This window comes from Nicotiana tabacum, chromosome 16 (assembly GCF_000715075.1).
Source record: "Nicotiana tabacum cultivar K326 chromosome 16, ASM71507v2, whole genome shotgun sequence".
Classification (NCBI taxonomy): Eukaryota; Viridiplantae; Streptophyta; class Magnoliopsida; order Solanales; family Solanaceae; genus Nicotiana; species Nicotiana tabacum.
The window spans coordinates 11,471,420-11,491,050 of record NC_134095.1 but is presented as its reverse complement, the minus strand read 5'-3'; the positions used below and the strand labels follow the sequence as shown (position 1 = coordinate 11,491,050).

Below are 19,631 nucleotides of genomic sequence, written 5' to 3'. Positions count from 1 at the left end.
ATGCTCTAGCCGTACTGTGCTTTGCAATCTTGAAGCTGGTAGTGAGCTTTGAAATTCCTTCTTGTTTGCTTAAACAGAACAGACATTGGGAACATCTTAGATCAATAAACCCGAAAGGAATGAAATGCAATGACTTTCAGGGTTAAGGATAAGAAAATCCAAAACTGGGAGACTATCTGAATGGGAAAAAAAGAAACGAGACTTATCTGAGTGGAGCAACTGGCACCGATGATCATGACATGCAATTTGGATTAGTCGGCCCAATCCGCCCAACCAATCAACTTTCAATTGCCATACTTTGTTGCCCCGGAATTTTCATAACCTGATTTCTTCACCCAAATCCTGACCTTGTTCATCCTGCGGTGCCTTGAAAGGTTTTCACCAGCAAACCTCTTTCATTCGTTCATCTATCAACTCACTTTCGCCTTACGTTGCCCGTGAGGGTTTTCACCAATAAGACTCTCTCATTTTGGTTTCTTTTCCCTATTCGAACCAGAGTGCTGCCCCTGATGTGAATCACCGCTACCTGCTTGACTTGGAATTTCCCGAAGACTGATCAAAAGGTCTTTCTTTGGACCGTAATGTGGCTTTTGGATGGGTTTAGAAAGTAATAGTATAAAAAGCTCAAAACAATTTGATTGGGTTCAAATTTACAACCTTCGGAATCAGATTTCTTATAACAACCACAACTTCTGCCTCAGTTTCTTGCTTTGGGACTTTTGGATTTTTATTTTGATGGGACCGAACCGTGAGGCGGCCTACGTATCCTTAAAAGGAATCAGGTCGAACGTAGTTCATGACATAGGAATTACCTTGTTGTTGTGACTTTCTCTTTTTCTTTCTCTTCTTTTCTTCTTTTCTTCTTCTTTTGTTGTTTTCTTCTCTTTTTTTCTTTTTCTTTTCTTTTTCCTTTCATTCTTTTCTTTTTCTTTCCATTCTTTTCTTTCTCTTTTCTTTTTCCTTTCTCTTTTCTCTCCTTCCTTTACTTATCTTTACGCTTGTGTTTCCAATATTTACTATCAATTCCGAAGGAGGGGTATGAAAGAAAATAAATGAGGCTTGAAGGGGTAACGAGGGATAAAATATTTAGATGACATAACAAAATGCCTTCGTCATTTCAATATTCGAGACATGCCAAATACAAACAAGTACAATCAAAGACAGAAATCATACATAGTATCTCTTCACCGCATAAGAATTGATAGTCATTTCTACACATTTGTCTTCTACATCTGTCAAATACAATGCACCATTGGACAACACTCTAGTCACAACGAACGGCCCCTGCCAATTTGGGGCGAATTTTCCTTTTGCTTCAACTTGATGAGGAAGAATATGTTTCAATACTAACTGCCCCACTTCAAACTTTCGTGGACGCACCTTCTTGTTGTATGCTCTTGCCATTCTCTGTTGATACAACTGGCCATGACATACTGCTGCCAGTCTCTTCTCATTGATCAAACTCAATTGTTCTAAGCGGATTTTGACCCACTCCTCATCATCGAACTCAGCCTTCGCGACAATTCGAAGGGATGGAATTTCCACTTTTGCGGGTATCACTACTTCCGTGCCATACACCAACGAATAAGGAGTTGCCCCTACTGAAGTATGGACAGTAGTACGATAACCTAGCAATGCAAACGGCAACTTTTCATGCCACTGCCTAGAACCTTCCACCATTTTTTGAAGTATCTTCTTTATATTTTTGTTGGCCGCTTCAACTGCTCCGTTTGCCTTAGGGCGGTATGGGGTAGAATTGTGATGTGTAATCTTGAACTACTGACATACCTCTTTCATCATATGACTATTGAGATTAGCCCCATTATCTGTAATGATCACTTTCGGTATCCTAAACCGGCAAATGATATTTGAATGCACAAAATCAACCACCGCTTTCTTGGTTACGGACTTGAATGTTTTAGCCTCTACTCACTTGGTGAAATAATCGATGGCCACCAGAATAAACCTGTGCCCGTTGGACGCTACTGGCTCGATCGTCCAATGACATCCATTCCCCAAGCAACAAAAGGTCATGGTGCAGACATTGTATGTAATTCAGATGGTGGAGAATGAATTAAATCTCCATGCACTTGGTACTGACGACATTTACGCACGAAACTGATACAATCTCGCTCCATAGTGAGCCAATAATAACCTGCACGGAGAATCTTCTTTACCAGCACATACCCACTCATGTGCGGTCCACAGACTCCAGAATGTACTTCAGTCATGATAGTCGCGGCCTGTTTGGCATCTACACATCTTAATAACCCCAGATCTGGAGTTCTTTTGTACAAAACTCCTCCACTGAAGAAAAATCCAGTTGCCAAGCGACGAATTGTTCTCTTTTGATCACCTATGGCTTGTACCAGATATACTCCCCTTCGGATGTATTCCTTGATGTCGTGAAACCAAGGCTCCCCATCGAGCTCTTCCTCCACCATGTTATAATAAGCATGTTGATCACGGACCTGAATATGCAACGGGTCTACATAAGCCTTATCTGGATGATCTAACATTGACGCCAGAGTAGCCAAAGCATCGGCGACCTCATTGTGAATCCTCAGAATATGCCTGAACACTATTGATTGAAACCGTTGACAAAGATCATGCAAACATTGCTAGTATGGTATGAGTTTTAAATATCGTGTTTCCCATTCTCCCTGAATCTGATGTATCAGAAGGTCCGAGTCACCCAAGACCAAGACTTCCTAGACACCCATATCCACAGCCATCCTCAAACCCAAGATGCATGCCTCGTATTCCGCCATGTTGTTAGTACAGTAGAACTGAAGCTGAGCCATAGCAGGGTAATGATGCCCTGTTTCAGAGACAAGTACCGCTCCTATTCCAATGTCTCTCATGTTAGCAGCCCCATCGAAGAAAAGTTTCCATCCTGGCCTTTCAATCTGTTCCAACTCATTAATGTGCATTACCTCTTCATCAGGGAAGTAAGTCTTCAAGGGTTCGTATTCTTCATCCACAGGATTCTCAGCCAAATGGTCGGCCAATGCTTGTGCTTTCATTGCGGTCCTAGTCACATAGATAATGTCAAATTCTGTGAGCAAGATCTGCCACTTTGCGAGCCTTCCCGTGGGCATGGGCTTCTGGAAGATATACTTTAACAGATCCAAGCGAGAGATGAGGTAAGTAGTATAAGAGCACAAATAATGTTTCAACTTCTAGGCTACCCAAGTTAGGGCGCAGCACGTCCTCTCAAGCTGAGTGTACTTAACCTCGTAAGATGTAAACTTCTTGCTAAGATAATATATGGCCTGCTCCTTCCTACCAGTGATGTCATGCTATCCCAACACACATCCAAATGAATTGTCCAAGACTGTTAAATACAGAATCAAAGGTCTCCCTGGTTCTGGAGGGACCAACACATGTGGGTTTGACAAGTACCCCTTTATCCTATCAAATGCTTCCTGACATTCATCTGTCCACTTAACTGGAGCATCTTTCTTTAACAGTTTGAAGATGGGCTCACAAGTTGTCGTGAGCTGAGCAATAAACCTGCTGATGTAATTCAATCTTCCCAATAGACTCATCACCTCAGTTTTGTTCTTTCGGGGCGGCAACTCCTGGATAGCTTTGATCTTTGACGGGTCTAATTCAATACCTCGTCTGCTGACTATGAATCCCAACAACTTTCCAAACGGAACACCGAACACGCATTTTGCAGGATTGAGCTTGAGACTGTACCTGTGAAGCCTTTGGAAGAACTTTCTCAGATCTCTGACATGGTCAGACTGCTTTCTAGACTTTACAATCACATCATCCACATAAACCTCGATCTCCCTGTGTATCATGTCGTGGAATATGGTCGTCATTACCCTCATGTAGGTTGCCCCGACATTTTTCAAACCAAATGGCATGACCCGATAGCAGTACGTTCCCCATGGCGTGATGAATGTTGTCTTTTCTGTGTCTTCTTCATCCATTAAGATCTGGTGGTAGCCTGCATAACAATCCACAAAAGAACCAATCTCATGTTTAGCACAATTATTGATCAATATATGGATGTTCGGCAGTGGGAAGTTATCCTTGGGACTTGCCTTGTTGAGGTCTCGATAATCAACACACACCCTGGTCTTGCCATCCTTCTTCGGTACAGGCACTATATTGGCTAACCAAGTGGGATATCGAGTGACCCGAATAACCTTGGCCTCAAACTGTTTGGTGACCTCTTCCTTAATCTTTACACTCATATCAGTTTTAAATTTCCTCAGCTTCTGCTTGACAGGAGGGAATGCCAAATCGGTGGACAATTTGTGAACCACCAAACCGGTGCTTAGACTTGGCATGTCGTCATAGGACCATGCAAAAATATCTTTATACTCGAATAGTGTTTTAATTATCTCCTCTCTGAGTCGTGGTTCAAGATGGACACTTATTTTAGTTTCCTGGACATTATCGTGGTCCCCTAAATTGATTGCTTTTGTATCACTCAGGTTAGGCTTGGGTTTTTCTTTAAAATGGCTTAATTCTTTACTAATCTCTTCAAAGGCTTCGTCCTCGTCATATTCCGATTCAACATCACACTCTATTTCTTGAATTACTATTTTAGGATTAGATTGGCTTTTAAGACTGGGCCGTAGATTCCGCATGCATGTCATATCATTGAAGCCAGCATAAAAAGAACTGTACAGGGAAAAAAGGAAAACAAAAATAAATCTATCACGAAGAGAAGAAAAGAGAAATTGCATTTTATTGAAATTAAAGATAACAGGGTTTATACATCCAAACGGACGGAACACAGAATCTGAATTACAACCCTGGAATAATCCAGATAAATTGAAAGAAAATCAAAGTAAACTACCAAAACTCCCTCCTGGTGGGGAGAGGAGTAGCTTCCCAATTGTTAATCTTTGCACCGGACCCAAAAAATTGCACATCCGCCTTGCTAGAACCCTCTCCAGCTTCCAAAACGTTCACATCGGCGAATATCCTCTCGAACCTTTCCATCAAATCTTCATCCACATCAACTACCGAAATGGGAACCGACATCACTGGGCACTTTCTGGTACCAGGCCTGACAAATGACCGGGAAAAACGCGGGACTGGCTTTGGAAGGGCCCATGCCCTCTATTTCATTTTTCTGGCTCTTCTCACGTCTGCGACTGTAGGCTTGAACCCCAGACCAAACGTATCCAAGTTTTTAGGAAGAGAAATCGGTTGTACGATACCTTGCAGAGATGTGCCCAAACCTTTGCCCGGTACAAAACCATTTTTCAACATTTCAATGGCTACCATGACTGATGCAGCAGCTACCCTTGGAGTCGACACGCACTTCCCTTCAGGAACTTTCTCTACCACTACCGTGTCAAAAACCTGATAAACCCACGACCCCTTGTCATCTTCAAACTCTATGAATGGAACAATGACATCACTAGGAACACACAAATTGTCTTCGCCATGCACAACAATTTCCTATCTATCCCATTCAAACTTAACCATTTGATACAGAGTGGACGGGACTGCTTTGGCAGCATGAATCCAGGGTCGACCTAACAACAGATTGTAAGAAATAGCCACATCGAGCACCTGGAATTCCATAGTAAATTCAACTGGCCCTATTGTAAGCTCGAGCACTATGTCCCCGACTGAATCTTTCCCTCCACCATCGAATCCTCGAACGCAGATACTGTTCTTATGAATTCTTTCATCATCCACCTTCAACTTGTTCAGAGTGGAAAGAGGGCAAATATTTGCACTGGAACCATTGTCCACAAGTACCCGTGTAACCACGGAATCTTCACATTTCACCGTCAGATATAGGGCTCTATTGTGCTCGGTACCCTCCATAGGCAACTCATCATCAGAAAAAGTGACTCTGTTCACCTCAAATATCTTGCTAGCTATCTTTTCCAAGTGATTTACTGAGATTTTGTCAGGAACGTAGGCTTCGTTCAAGATTTTCATCAAAGCCCGACGGTGTTCGTCTGAATGGATCAATAATGACAAGAGTGAGATCTGAGCTGGTGTCTTCCTTAACTGCTCCACAATGGAATAGTCTTGTACTTTCATCTTTCTTAGAAATTCTTCTGCTTCTTCCTCGGTCACCGCTTTCTTCATGAACACTGGATTATCTTTTGAGGTCTTAGTTTTTCACAACTCTTCGGGGGCAAAGCATCTCCTCGATCGAGTCAAACCATGAGTCTCACATACTTTTTCTTTAACCTCTTTCCCCTTGTAAGTCACTATCACTCGTTCATAATTCCATGGGACTACCTTGATGTTGACTATCGGTAATTGAGTTACCGGTTTGATAATGACAGGATCTGTGGGGGCGCCCTTCACAATTACCATAGGCTTGTTCGTCACTCCTGGCACAACCACTTTTGCTCTTTCATGTTTTCCTACAACGTCACTTGAGGACCCCTTCTTGACCTCCATAGATGGTTCATTATTTGCTCCGTTCAACTTGATCACAGACTTCTCATTTGTTGACTTTTCAAACGGCTTGGCTTCACTAGCCTGAATCATCATGATGGTTTAGGACGGCTTCTTAGGGTCCCCTTCCTTATGCACTATCTCAATCATATTAGTCTCATGATGGGCCGGCAACGGGTTCTGGTTGATATTGGGTGCCTCTGGGGCTTGGACCTCAATCCGATTAGTATCAATGAGCTCTTGAATAACTATTTTCAACTTCCAGCATTTCTCTGTGTCATGACCCGGGGTCCCTGAACAATACTCACAACTTACCGAGCGGTCAAGATTTCTGGGAGAGGGATTCGGCAATTTAGCCTTGATCGGATTCAACATACCCAACTGTCTCCGTCGGTTGAATAGACTAGCATATGATTCTCCCAATGGAGTGAAAGTCTTCTATTTCTGCAACCTCTCATTCTTAAAGGCTTGATTTGGCTGAAAACCTGTTCCAGGGGGATTTTTGGAGGCTCTTGGGTGTGGATGGGCATTTTGTGGAGCTAGGTATGGACTTGATGGAGCCGGCGCATGCCATTGTGCATGAGCGGGAGATTGGGTATAGGTTTGTGCGTGATGGACGGAAAAATAAGGATCGGGTGGTGGGTAGTAGTGTTGTGGTAGACTATATGTAGTGTGGGGGTAAGTTTTGTGGTAGGGTCGAGGCGGGTTGTAGTAACGTGGAAGGTTCCTAGAACCGACCCAAGCTCCCGATTCAATTGTAGCGACATCCTCTTTCTTCTTTTTCCCGAGTACACCCCCAGTACCGTTTTGAATGGACTGGGTGGTCGCTTTGATTGCTGAATAACTCATGATCTTGTTGGACTTGAGTCCCTCCTCAACCATGCCTCCCATTTTTACAACTTCATTAAAGGACTTACCTACTGCTGACACCAAGTGACCAAAATAAGTGGGTTCCAAAGCCTGCAAGAAATAATCAACCATCTCACTTTCCTTTATCGGAGGGTCGACCCTCGCTGTTTGCTCTCTCCAACGGAATCCATATTCTCTGAAGCTCTCACCGGGTTTCTTCTCAATCTTTGTCAATGACAGATGGTCTGGGATGATTTCGAGATTGTACTGAAAATGGCAGGCAAAGGCTTGGGCCAAATCGTCCCATGTGTACCACCTGCTGTGATCTTGTCTGGTATACCATTCTAATGCCGAGCCACTCAAACTTTGGCTGAAATATGCCATCGGCAATTCATCTCTTCCACCTGCTCCTCTCATCTTGCTGCAAAATCCTCTTAAGTGTGCTACTGGGTCACCATGCCCGTCGTACATATCAAACTTGGGCATTTTGAACCCTTCTAGCAACTGAACATCTGGGAACAGACATAAATCCTTATAAGCCACACTTATTTGACCTCCCAACCCCCTCATATCTCTGAACGATTGTTCTAAGCTTTTGACCTTTCTAATCATCTCTTCATGCTCGGGATTTTTGGGTGGCTTCTCGGTCTCTGCCGGGAGCTCAAGATGAGGGGTGTAAGAATATGGTTCTGGAACTTTTAAGTTGGGTTCAAGGGGATAGTATTGGTTGTCGTGAGTTTGGAACAGAGGTTCACTAGAAGATCGGTGTAATGTAGCAGGTGGAGGTGCCACAAAAACGGGTGTAATTGGTGGGGGGTATGGGACTTGTTTGGGTGGTGGAGCTTGAGAAGTATGGGAAGTGGCGCCATAGCATTGTTGGTAGAGGGGGAAGGCTGGAGATGAGTTCATAGTGGGAGGCTCTGGAGGTTGGGCTGATGGCGGGATATAAGCAGGGTTGGCGGGATAAACCGGTGGTGGATGCCCCTTTGCCCAGGCTTGGTACATTTCAGCCATTTGCTGCTTTAACTTATACATCTCCTCCTTCATTGCATTAACATCCAGTTCATCCACCTCTTTTGACGGGTCAACAATACTTGTCTCCGGTTCTTGGTTGGCCATATTCAGCCTATCTTTTGATCAAGTGTTGTATGAGTGAGTTGCCAGAATGCCAATCAACTAACCACCTGCCTGAACTCAATACATCAATCAACAACCTTGTTAGCAATTAGGCTTTAACAGTTTGGTAACCGCACATTGGGCATGAATGCACCCAAACAGTTAACCGTCTCTATTATGTATTTGATCGGTTGCATGCGTCATCTCGGCTTTTTCTTACTTTCAATTGCAAACTTCCCCCTTTTTCTTTCTTTTTCTTTTCCTTCCTTTCACTCTTGCCTCTATTCTTTCTTGATTTCTTATTTTCTCTCTTTTCTCTCTTGTTTTTCCGCTCTTTTTCTTTTCTTTACTCTCTTGTTTTTCCTCTTATTTTCTTTCTCTCTTTATCATTTGGTTACGGTCGAATCCTATGAGGATTTACTACGTATCATGGCCCAGCATGAATCAGACCAAGCATAGTTCTTGGAGATAAAAATAATAAAATATTTTTGGAATTTTCAAATTTTTCATAATAAAACCCGTAAATAGACTTAAACAAAAACTAACAAACTCTAATGAAAGATGAAATACAGACACGAAAAGCAAACAACCCACATACTCTAATAAAAGAAATACAGACTCCAAGACAAACTGGCAGACTTTAACAGAAAGAAAATACAGACTCAAGAAATCACGAATACATCAATGCCTCAATTGCCCCCGGGACTCGCAGGACATCATTCGGCCTTGCCGCGGGCCAACTCGCTAAATCCCCTTGGAGGTGGTAGAGATCTTTCATTACCCGGCGAACAAAAATTATCACAGTAGCGAAGAACATAGATCTAGTCATATCCTCACAGCTACTACACTTCATCGCGATGTAGTTGGCGATCCTTTTGACTCGCTCTCTTATGACGCACTTCTCTTGCAACAAACGCCCAATCTGTTCGGTTCTGGCTTCCAAAGTTTGTTCGGCTACCTGGTTCTGCTATTGGAGTTGTTGCAAGTCTCTTTCTAGCCGTGCCATTAAGGCGTAACAATGTTCTCTTTCAGCCTTAAAATTTTTGGCTTGTTTAGCCATTTCACCCTCGAGGTTGCCAATTACCTTTTCCCAAACTGTGACCCCTTTTTCATATCTTTCTTTCATCTGTTGAATGAAAGTTGCACGCCTTTCGGCACTTTTAGCCAACCTTGCCTATGCTTTTGCTAGTTCAGACTCAGCTTTCTACAGGTCATCTTTATAGTCACGTACCTTTTGAGTAAGGTTATAAATAAGCCTTTCATCTTTCCTGCTTCGGCCTGTGTTCTCGGCTTCAATTTTCAATTGTCGAACCTGAGCTCTGAGGGCCTCATTTTCTCGCACCAATCTTTTCCTCTCACCTTCAGCCTCTTGTGCCTGCAAATCATTGTTGAAGGTGACATTTCTCAACTCTTCTCGTAGATCATGGACGGTGGCCTTATATTCCTTTTCCTTCTCCCCCCAGTCTAACCTCTCCTAAATTTTATCATCAAAGTCTTGAACATGAGGCCTTTTGGCGGGCCTCTCGGGCTCTGGCTCGTTATTTACATAAGACATTTTCTCAAACCAAGCAGCATAATTTTGGATCTACTTCCCCCTTGGCGATGTCTGGTACCTGGGTGCCATTTTTTAGATACTGGCAGCTATTCCAATCCTACTGAACTACAGCCTTGGGCAATGCAGCTTCTGGATGTAACTCTATGACCTAGGTGCTTAGATCTTCATCTTCAGGCACAATCTGATACCTTCCCAATTGCCTCAAGATCCTCTACGGTGCATATGGCTGAATACTCCTTACGCCCATTAACCTCAGGTAGCCTTTGGTAGCAGTCATATAGATGGCTTCTGTCCTCGAGAGCCATCCTATAGTCCACTCGACCTGACCTGCGTTAAGCACTTTCAAGTGAGAGAACCATGCTTCAAACCCTTCTGGTGCATTGTAATCTTTTACCCTTTACTCGTAACTAGTGATGAAGTTATTCGAGCTCGAACCATAACTCATGAATCTCGGATGATGGCGAAGGTGCTCGATCAACCACATTTGCAGAAGGATGCTGCAACCTTCAAAAAATTGAGCCCCTGCTTTGCATAAAGTCAATGCTCGATAAATATCTGCCAACACCAATGGGGCAAGTGTATGATCTTCCTTGGTAGTGAGGATTTGTGCAATTCTAGCCATACGAATATCCATCGTCCTTTTCTCGTTTGGAAAAACCATGATCCCCAAGAATGCCACAATAAATGCGAACCGGCGATGAATTTTCCAAAGGCTCTTATCTTGTTTGTTGCTCAGACCCTTTTCATGCGTTTCAAAAACCAGCAGAGTGCCCGAACCTGAATTATAAGAAATGGAAAGCACAACACCCATTGCTCACACGTTCTTTATTTGTCTGTTTACTGATACTCAGGAGGTCAAAGAACTTGTGCACCGATGGAGCCCTTGGAAATATAAGTTGTTGGTTCCTCAAATCCCATCCGAATTCAGTGTACCCGACTATCTCCTCCAAAGTAGGGGTGATCTCAAAATCCGAGAAACGAAAGACATTGTGGACATGATCCCAGAAAGTTACCAAAGCCTTGATCAGATCTTCCCGTGGTTTGATCTCAAAAATATTTATAAGAGCACCCAATTGCTTTTTCACCCATTTTTGACCATCTTCATCTAGATCATTCCACCACATACGCAAGTGCAACTGAGCATGTTCCCTGACCGCTTCTGGCGGATCCTGGATGGTATTCATTATGTTCCTGTGGAAGGTTAAGGTTAGGGTTGACTCGAGTGGACCCTTTTGTAAATAGTTTTTTGAAGAAGAAAAGAAAAAAAGAAAGAGAAAAGAAAAAAAGAAAAGAGAAAAAAAAACAAATCAAAGGACCATGATTTCTTTCGCTATATGCCAATTTTAGCAAAGTGACTATTTTTGCAAATGCGGCCCCTTCCCAATTTCACATGAATTTTGAGGCCAGGGGGGATTATTTTATGACCCTTCACAAACTTATCAAGTCTTTTACGAAAATAGCTTTTCAACAACTGAAAAATACTCTGAGGCTATCTCGGCAAGAACGGTTTAAGACATTGCCGAAGCTGGATCGGCTTATTTTGATCAAGAATCCAGACTGCATTCACTCGACCACCGACTTTCTTTTCTTGTTTTTCTTTCTTTTCTTTTTTTCAAAAATAAGGCCGAACCTTGTGTAGGTTTCCTACGTATCCTACATCCAGTGAGAATCAGACCTGCGTAGTTCGGTCAGTTTTGACACATTTGGAAGAACACAATGTTTGACTCTCTTGAAATAACTTTCTTTTCTGAAAAATTTTGGCAGAGCTTCGGGTCGTTTTTCAAATACCGGGGTTTTCTTTAGAATCGGGCTTTATTTCATTCCCTACAACACTCTTGGTTTTTCTTTTTGCTTTATTTTCCCTAGCCGGTCAGCATGCAAGCCAAAACAAATAAATGTACACATAGCATATAGAATGCATCAGGATGGTCTATTGTTTCGGGCACACCTGTCCTAGACGAACCCAACCCCTGTGTTGAGTCCCCTAAGTCAAATGCACATGATGCAAACAAACGCTCCTATTAGGGATCCGGCATGAAGCTGTGTTTTTCTAGGTTTAACTCCTGGGGTTTTGGTCTAGACTTGGGTACCCGAGCAGACAACTGGGGACGAAGAGGGGGCGACGTACCGGGAGCACTGAAGTCTACCCGGCCTTGTCACTTGCCCAGCCTCGTTCTTATTTGGTATAATTTCTACAGAAAAAGCGGGCCACGAGAACGTGTGCACCATTTTCAGAAGACTCGAAAAGGTGGCGTAAGAAAATATTTATATACAATTCAAACAATAATAAAGTAGTAAACAAATAACATTTAGCACAAAAGATTCACAGAATACAGTAATATTAACAATAAATGAAGCCAAGTAAAATCATTAACAAGCTGAATTCTTGAACCCTGAACCAGATATTCTGGGTTCGATCCCCAGCAGAGTCGCCAGAGCTGTCACACCTCCTTTTTACTACCCCGAAAGGGTATTAGAGAGTTTTTCCAATTTAAGTGACTATCGAAATGGGATTATTTATTTAAAATTCATAGTCGCCACTTGGGATAATTTATGGTGTCCCAAGTCACCGGTTTAAAATCCTGAATCGAGAAAAGTTGACTCTATTTACGGTCTGCGAACACAGAAATCCGGGTAAGGAATTCTGTTAACCCGGGAGAAGGTGTTAGGCATTCCCGAGTTCCGTAGTTCTAGCACAGCCGCTTTGATCATACTTGGCTTATTAAAATTGTTCAATTACTCATTTTAGAACCTATGTGCATTTAACTTTTACCGCTTTTTAATTAAAAAATTATCTTGAAATGGGTCACGCGTACGTGTACCCATTTGTTTGGCGCATCAAAAATCATGCCACGCGAACGTGTCCACAATCAATAACGTTTTATTAATATGAAGAAACTTTTGGCCAAAGTTGCGAACACATACTCCGGTTTGGTTTTTAGAAATCGTAATCATGTCACGCGAACGTGTCCATAATTAGGATAGTATATTAAACGTACATAAGCAAACTCTGTACATTTGTCAATTTTATATCTAAATTAATACGAGGGCCATGCAATTATCATTTTGTTCGGCAGGGCACACCTCAGTTTATTCTAATCAAAGGATTTCTAAACTAACTGATGAGGGCCATAAGCTAGTTATGTTATCTAATATGGCTCGCTTCCACCAATTAACGAGCCTAATTTACTGAACGCTAAATGCAACTGAGAGTTTCGCCCACACTAACCAAAAGGCTCACATGAAGAAAATCAATTATTTAAACAAATGGCTTGGGCCAACGCAATAAATAACAGAAAAATGGGTCGGCGAGGATAAACAAGTCCAAATCTTCGTTGTGAACACACTCAGACTTCGGCGCAAAATGAGCCCGAGTATAACACAAGAGAGGACACCCAAAGACATAGTGTCATTCTCTCAGACCCGGTATTAAGCTCTCACTATCCGGACCAAGCACTTTGGTCCGACTTCCCAAATCGACGATTGTTCCAACTCACATAAGTGCCTATCAATGACACCACATGAGACACGAGAATAAGCCTAACATGTGACAAAATTGGCAGCCAAAAATTATGCCTAACGTACTTCACATACTAGAGCAAGAAAAGAGGAAAAATTGAACTACGTATCAATCACGTGAACTTCGTGGCTAAAACAGTAAGCGCATTAAAACAGGGAGAAAAAGAAGAAATCAAAATGCAGAAAATAAGAATGAAAACCTGAGTGAGGACTGGTTTTAACAGACAACTTTATACAACTTCAGACTAAATTCACAAAGGTAATATCGAAATTTGGATGGATTTGGAAGTGCTCCGCCGCGGTGAGGCGATTTCCGGACCACGGAGCCACGGTGAAAAGGGGCGATGATTTCGGAGAGGGGATTAGGCTTTGGGCTCAGGAGATAGGGGGGTTTGAGGATTCAGACACTTTTATACGGGGGGAAGGGCCAGTTCTGGTCGGTTGGATCTAGGCACGATTAACGACTCAGATCAAAGCTTAACGAAACGACGCCGTTTGGTTGGGGTGTGGGACGGACCGGGTTGGGGGGAATGGGCCATGCCAAACGGGTTTCATGGGGGGAATGTTTGGGCCTGGGGTAAATTTGGCCCAGAACTGAATTTGCCCTTATTCCCCTTTCCTTTTCATTTTCCATTTTTTTCATTTTTCTTCTAATTTCTTTTTAAATTGAGATTAAAAATTAAACATAAAACCTAAATTGATTCCTAATAAAATTATCCTATCGAATTAAGTCAACTAACTCTAAATAATAATTACCATAAATAATTAAATACCAAATTAAAGAAAACCTCCAAAATTCGAGACTAAAATTAAAAATAAATGCAAAAATAAGTTATTTTTGTGATTTTTCCATTTTTATAAAACAATTAATTTGCTAATTAATCCCAAAATATAGAATTAAATCCTAAATGCAAATGCAACATATTTTGTATTTTTCATTAATTAAACGAAAACGAAATGCACAGACAAATGCAAACAATTAACAGAAAACGCCACAAAATCCACAAAAATTGCAAATAATGAAAACAAATTATTTTGTTTTGAATTTATGGGAGTAATTCATATAGGGCAAAAATCACGTGCTCACACATAAAATGGCACAGAGTTCTTTAATGACCAAATGCAGATCTTGTTGAAGACTCAAGGTATAGTACATCAAAGTTCTCACACATATACCCCTTAACAAAATGGGGTCGTTGAGAGAAAATACATGTCTATCCTAGACATGGCTAGATCACTCAGGTTCCAAGCCTTCTTACCCCTCAAGTTTTGGGGAGAATGTGTCTCTACAACAGTTTATCTTCTCAATCATTTGCCTGTTGCATTGCTACAAGGCAAATCTCCTTTTGAGAAGCTATTTCAAAAGGTTCCTTAATTACAGCATCTGAAAGTGTTTGGCAGCCTGTGTTATGACACTACCATGAATAAAGGAGATAAATTCTGTCCCAGAGCAATTCCAGTTGTTCATATGGGGTATTCCTCAACTCAGAAGGGATATTTTCAAAAAGGTTCTTTGTTAGCAGGGATACAGTGTTCAAAAAAGAAGTGTTCCCTTTTAAGCATATGACTTCTGGTACTTCTCCCTTATTTCCTGTTTTAGAGTTTGTAGAACAACCCACATAGCCAATTGTTGACCTTGATGATGCCGAGTATCCTGCAGCCTCACCTAGCCAGTATCTTGCGGCCTCACCTAGCCAGCACTCTACTGATGCAGTTGAACCTTCTTCTTCTTCCATATCAACTCCTCTAGATCTTGGCCAACCTATTCTATTCTCACCAAACTCTCCTTATATCTCAGTTGGTGAACCTTATGTTCCTTCTATAGCACTCAGAAAATCATCAAGGACTACCAAACCACCTGTGTGGCTAGCTGATTATGTGGTTCCACCAGCTAAATTTGCATATCCTATATCAAACTATGTGGCCTATGATAAGCTGTCCTCTGCCTATATAGCTTCTCTTGCTGCATTTTCAGCTATTTTGGAACCCAAATCCTTCTTAGAAACCACTAGGGATCCTAAGCGGGTTGAGGCTATGAAAGCTGAAATCACAACTCTTGAAGAAAACAACACTTGGTTTATTATTCCTCTCCCTTCTGGAAAGATTCCTATATGTTGTAAGTGGGTGTTTAAAGTCAAATACAAGTCATCTGGTAAAGTGGAGAAGTATAAGTACAGGTTGGTGGCCAAAGGTTACAGTCAACAAGAAGGATTGGACTACACATAAACTTTCTCTCCTATAGCTAAAAATGGTTACTGTGAGAGCTGTGGTTGCATTAGCTGCTGCTTCAGGATGGTATGTGTTCCAAATGGATGTTCACAATGCTTTCCTTCAAGGAGATCTTCTTGATGAGGTATATATGCATGTTCCAGATGGCTTTTTAAGCTAGAGGGAGTGCCAGCATGTGTGCAGATTGCATAAGTCACTCTATGGATTAAAACAGGCACCTAGATAGTGGAATCTGAAATTAACTGAAGCTCTTATAGATATGAGATTTGGTCAAAGTCACTATGACTACTCTTTATTTACTCAGAAGATCAATTCAGAATTAATAGTTATCCTTGTCTATGTAGATGATCTTCTAGTAACTAGGAGCAGTCTAAGACATATCCAACAAGTCAGGAAGGATTTGCAGGAGAGGTTCAAGATGAAAGATCTTGGTGAATTGAAATACTTTCTAGGGATTGAGTTATCCAGATCTCAGGAAGGAATTGCTATGTGCCAAAGGAAGTATGCTCTAGAAGTAGTCTCTGAACTAGGGCTAGCAAGTGCACAACCAACAACAACACCTTTGGAGTTCAATTACAAGCTCACATCCATTGAGTGTGACAAGCAAATACCAAAAACTGGGCCTACAGTGGATAGAGAACTTAAAGACAAGGGAGGCTATCCGAGACTAGTTGGAAGGTTGTTATACTTAACCATGACAAGGCCTGACATTGCCTTTGTGGTTCAAGTGCTAAGTCAGTATATGCATGCACCTAAGGTGTCTCACATGGAAGCTGCTCAAAGAGTAGTGAGGTACATAAAAACTGCCCATGGACTTGGACTGTTTATGTCTGCAAAAGCAAGAAAATCTCTATACGGAAAAGGGCCTAAAATACCCCTATAGTATGATAAATGGTTTATAAAAGCCCCCGTCCATCTATCCGTCTGAAAATATATAGGATGTTATTTTTATTTTCAAATTTACCCCCGCGACTAACGGAACTCCATATGGGCATCTCATTAAATGATGTGGCGTTCTTTCATTTGTCCACGTGGCTCAATGGGGTTGACATTATATTTGGGTATTTTTCGACCCATTAAACTGCTCCGACCCACTCCTTTTACCTTATACCCACTCTTTTAACCCTATACCTACATATTTTACTAGTCTTCTTCCCTAATTTAGAACTTTATACCCGTTTTATTTTTTCAATCCTATCTTCTAACTCTGGACCTTTCACCGACAACTAGCCATGGCTTCTTCTTCCTTAGTTCTCTCTTTTTTCTTCTATTTTGCTTTTATTTTTCTCCTTCTTCTAGCATCGAACCCATATTTTTTATCTAACTCTTTCTTGTTACTGTCATCACTCCATACTGCCGAAGCCCGGAGAAGGATACGAAGTATTAGTACAAAAGGCAACGACGAACTGATCTCAAAATATTATTGACCGGCTAGAGTTGAGCCCTTCTATTCGAAATCGCCTGAAATTGTCTGTTGTTTTAAGCTAGTTTCTTGAGTGACTCGAAAAGTCTCTCAAAAACTAAAGGAAAGAATGGAGCTTCACTTTGGCCGGAGAAATTTTTCGGCGAAGGCCCCCATTGTTGATGTTGATCTTTATTTTTCTAGTAGTCGTTCTTCATTAGCTAGGTTCTTTATGTTGTTAGCTGGGTTATTTTCCATTGATTTCTGTTTTTGGAGGAGGGATGGCATCAATGATGGTGTAAGGGGTGGTGGAGAAGGTGTAGGTGGAGTTTTTGTGAGGTGATGACAAAGAGATAATAGAAAAATAAAAAGAAAAGATTGGGGAAGAAGACTAGTAAAATATGTGGGTATATGGTTAAAAGAGTGGGTATATGGTAAAAGGAGTGGGTCAGATCGGTTTAATGGGTCGAAAAATACCCAAATACAATGTTAGCCCCATTGAGCCACGTGGACAAATGAAAGAATGCCACATCATTTAATGAGATGCCCATATGGAGTTCCGTTAGTCGCGGAGGTAAATTTAAAAATAAAAATAACGTCCTATATATTTTCAGACGGATAGATGGGGAGCTTTTATAAACCATTTATCATACGATAGAGTACTTTAGGCCCTCTTCCGATCTCTATATGCATATTCTGATTGAGGGGCCTGTGTAGAATTAAGGAGATCAGTGACATACTATGTTGTAAATTTTGGTGAATCACTGCTATCATAGAAATAAAAAAAATAGGGAACTGTGTCCAGGAGCTTTGCTAAAGCTGAATAGCATGGCCTCTACTGTGAAGTGGTGTGGATAACATGACTTTTTAAGGAGCTGGGAACTGAACTAGTTCAGCCTATACATTTACATTGTGACAGTAAGGCTGCTATACAAATTACAGCTCACCATATCTTTCATGAACGAACCAAATATATTGACATTGATTGTCATTTTGTGAGAGAAAAACTAGTTCAAGGCCTAATTAAAACTCAACATGCCAGAACAACTGAGCAGCTGGCAGATCTGTTAACTAAGATTCTATGCAAGCCACAACACGAATATCTACTAGACAAGCTGGGAATGAAAGATGTATTTCATCCCTCAGCTTGAGGGGGAGTGTTGAGTATATTGGGGCCCAACTATTTATTAGTTAAGTATAATTAGTTGTAACTACACATAGTTAGTTAGTTAGTGGTAGTATAAATATAGTAGTTAGTTAGTGATATTGTACAACTGTTCATTTCTTTCTTCTTCTCAGTCGACTAATAACAGAGCTTCTCCTTCATCTCTTCTTCTTCTAGAACCTTCATTTTGCCATGGCTGTAGCTCTTTAACACACTTTAACTCAGCACATGACCTATTGACCACCTCAACTCTATTCAAAGTGTTCCAATTAAGCACGACATGTCACAACATGTGTTAGCAAACCAAAATTGAGCGCATGAATGAATGAAGAGCTTGGTGTTCCCAAACAAATCAACCCCTTACCGTCATCCTCTACTGCTTCACCACCACATCGACATAGTAAGCAAATCTTTTTCACTGCTAAAATTTGGAAAAAGAAAAAGCTAAAGAAAAGGGTAGAAGGTACACAGGAAAAAATGAGAAAAGTTTATGACCGGAACCAAATCTACCCGCACTATTTTTCCCGATAAGCCACGAACAACAAGAATCGTGCAAAGACTCACGCCTAGGTAGTAGGATCATTGGCATCTTTCATGGCATAATTGCCCCTAACAGCGGGTGATAAGTTCTTATAAGAATATAAGATGACAATTATGTTCTTATTCAATGAATTCGAATTAGGAGTTTATCAAATAGCCAATCAATCCCAACAAACAAGCAACTAATTTTTAATTTCTCCAGTTGAAAAAGAGATTACGCCGACGTATTTTCAGGCCAAAATCTTTTTTCTATCTCATTTTCCCAGCCAACATTTGATGGCTCTTCTTCCACATAGCTTTGATTTTCTAGATACAAAGAGCGAAAGTTGGAGGATTAGACAGAATATTCATTGAGGTGTCTTATCTTAGAGAGAGAAATAGCTGGGAAGATAGAGAGAAGTGGGATAGGTTGAAGAAGAATAGAAAGGCGAGGGAGAGGAATGTAGTGACATGTCATTTTTTTTTCCAACATGTCTCTTTCTAATTGGTTGCATCTTCCACATTGAATGCGTGAGGTGCAAACACTTTTATTTGTGCACAAAATTTTTAACTTGGGTTTAATTGGGACACTTTGAATAGAGTTGAGGTGGTCAATAAATCATGAGCTGAGTTAAAATGTCTAAGTGAAAAATATGGTCAAGTTTAAGGTATGTATTCTGGCTTTCTAGGTCTAATTTTTTTTTTCTTTGAGGTGGTATATTCCATAATCCAACTGCACAAGTTGCTTCGAAAAGATGACCAAAAAAAAACAATTTGCTTCAAAAACAATACTTTAAAATAAAATAAAAATGTAACAGTTGAAACCCTAATCTGAAAAAGCCAATCCAACCGTCAAAATTTAAAATTTCAAACTCGCGCTC

At 41.1% G+C, this 19,631-nt stretch overlaps 1 protein-coding gene across 1 annotated transcript; it reads left to right on the top strand.

Moving 5' to 3' along the window:
* Positions 1-14,660: 14,660 nt before the first annotated feature.
* On the top strand, positions 14,661-15,661 carry LOC107798417 (uncharacterized). Its single transcript, XM_075231978.1, has 3 exons — positions 14,661-14,801; positions 14,885-15,008; positions 15,096-15,661. Exons 1-3 carry the CDS (start codon positions 14,661-14,663, stop codon positions 15,659-15,661), a joined length of 831 nt encoding a protein of 276 aa, XP_075088079.1.
* The last annotated feature ends 3,970 nt before the right edge of the window (positions 15,662-19,631 follow it).

Coding starts and splice junctions, on each gene's coding strand:
- LOC107798417 (XM_075231978.1), top strand. CDS start 14,661: ATGGCTAGATCACTCAGGTTCCAAGCCTTCTTACCCCTCAAGTTTTGG. Junction 14,802..14,884: donor TTGAGAAGCTATTTCAAAAG/GTTCCTTAATTA, acceptor ATTCTGTCCCAG/AGCAATTCCAGTTGTTCATA. Junction 15,009..15,095: donor TTTTAAGCATATGACTTCTG/GTACTTCTCCCT, acceptor AGTATCCTGCAG/CCTCACCTAGCCAGTATCTT.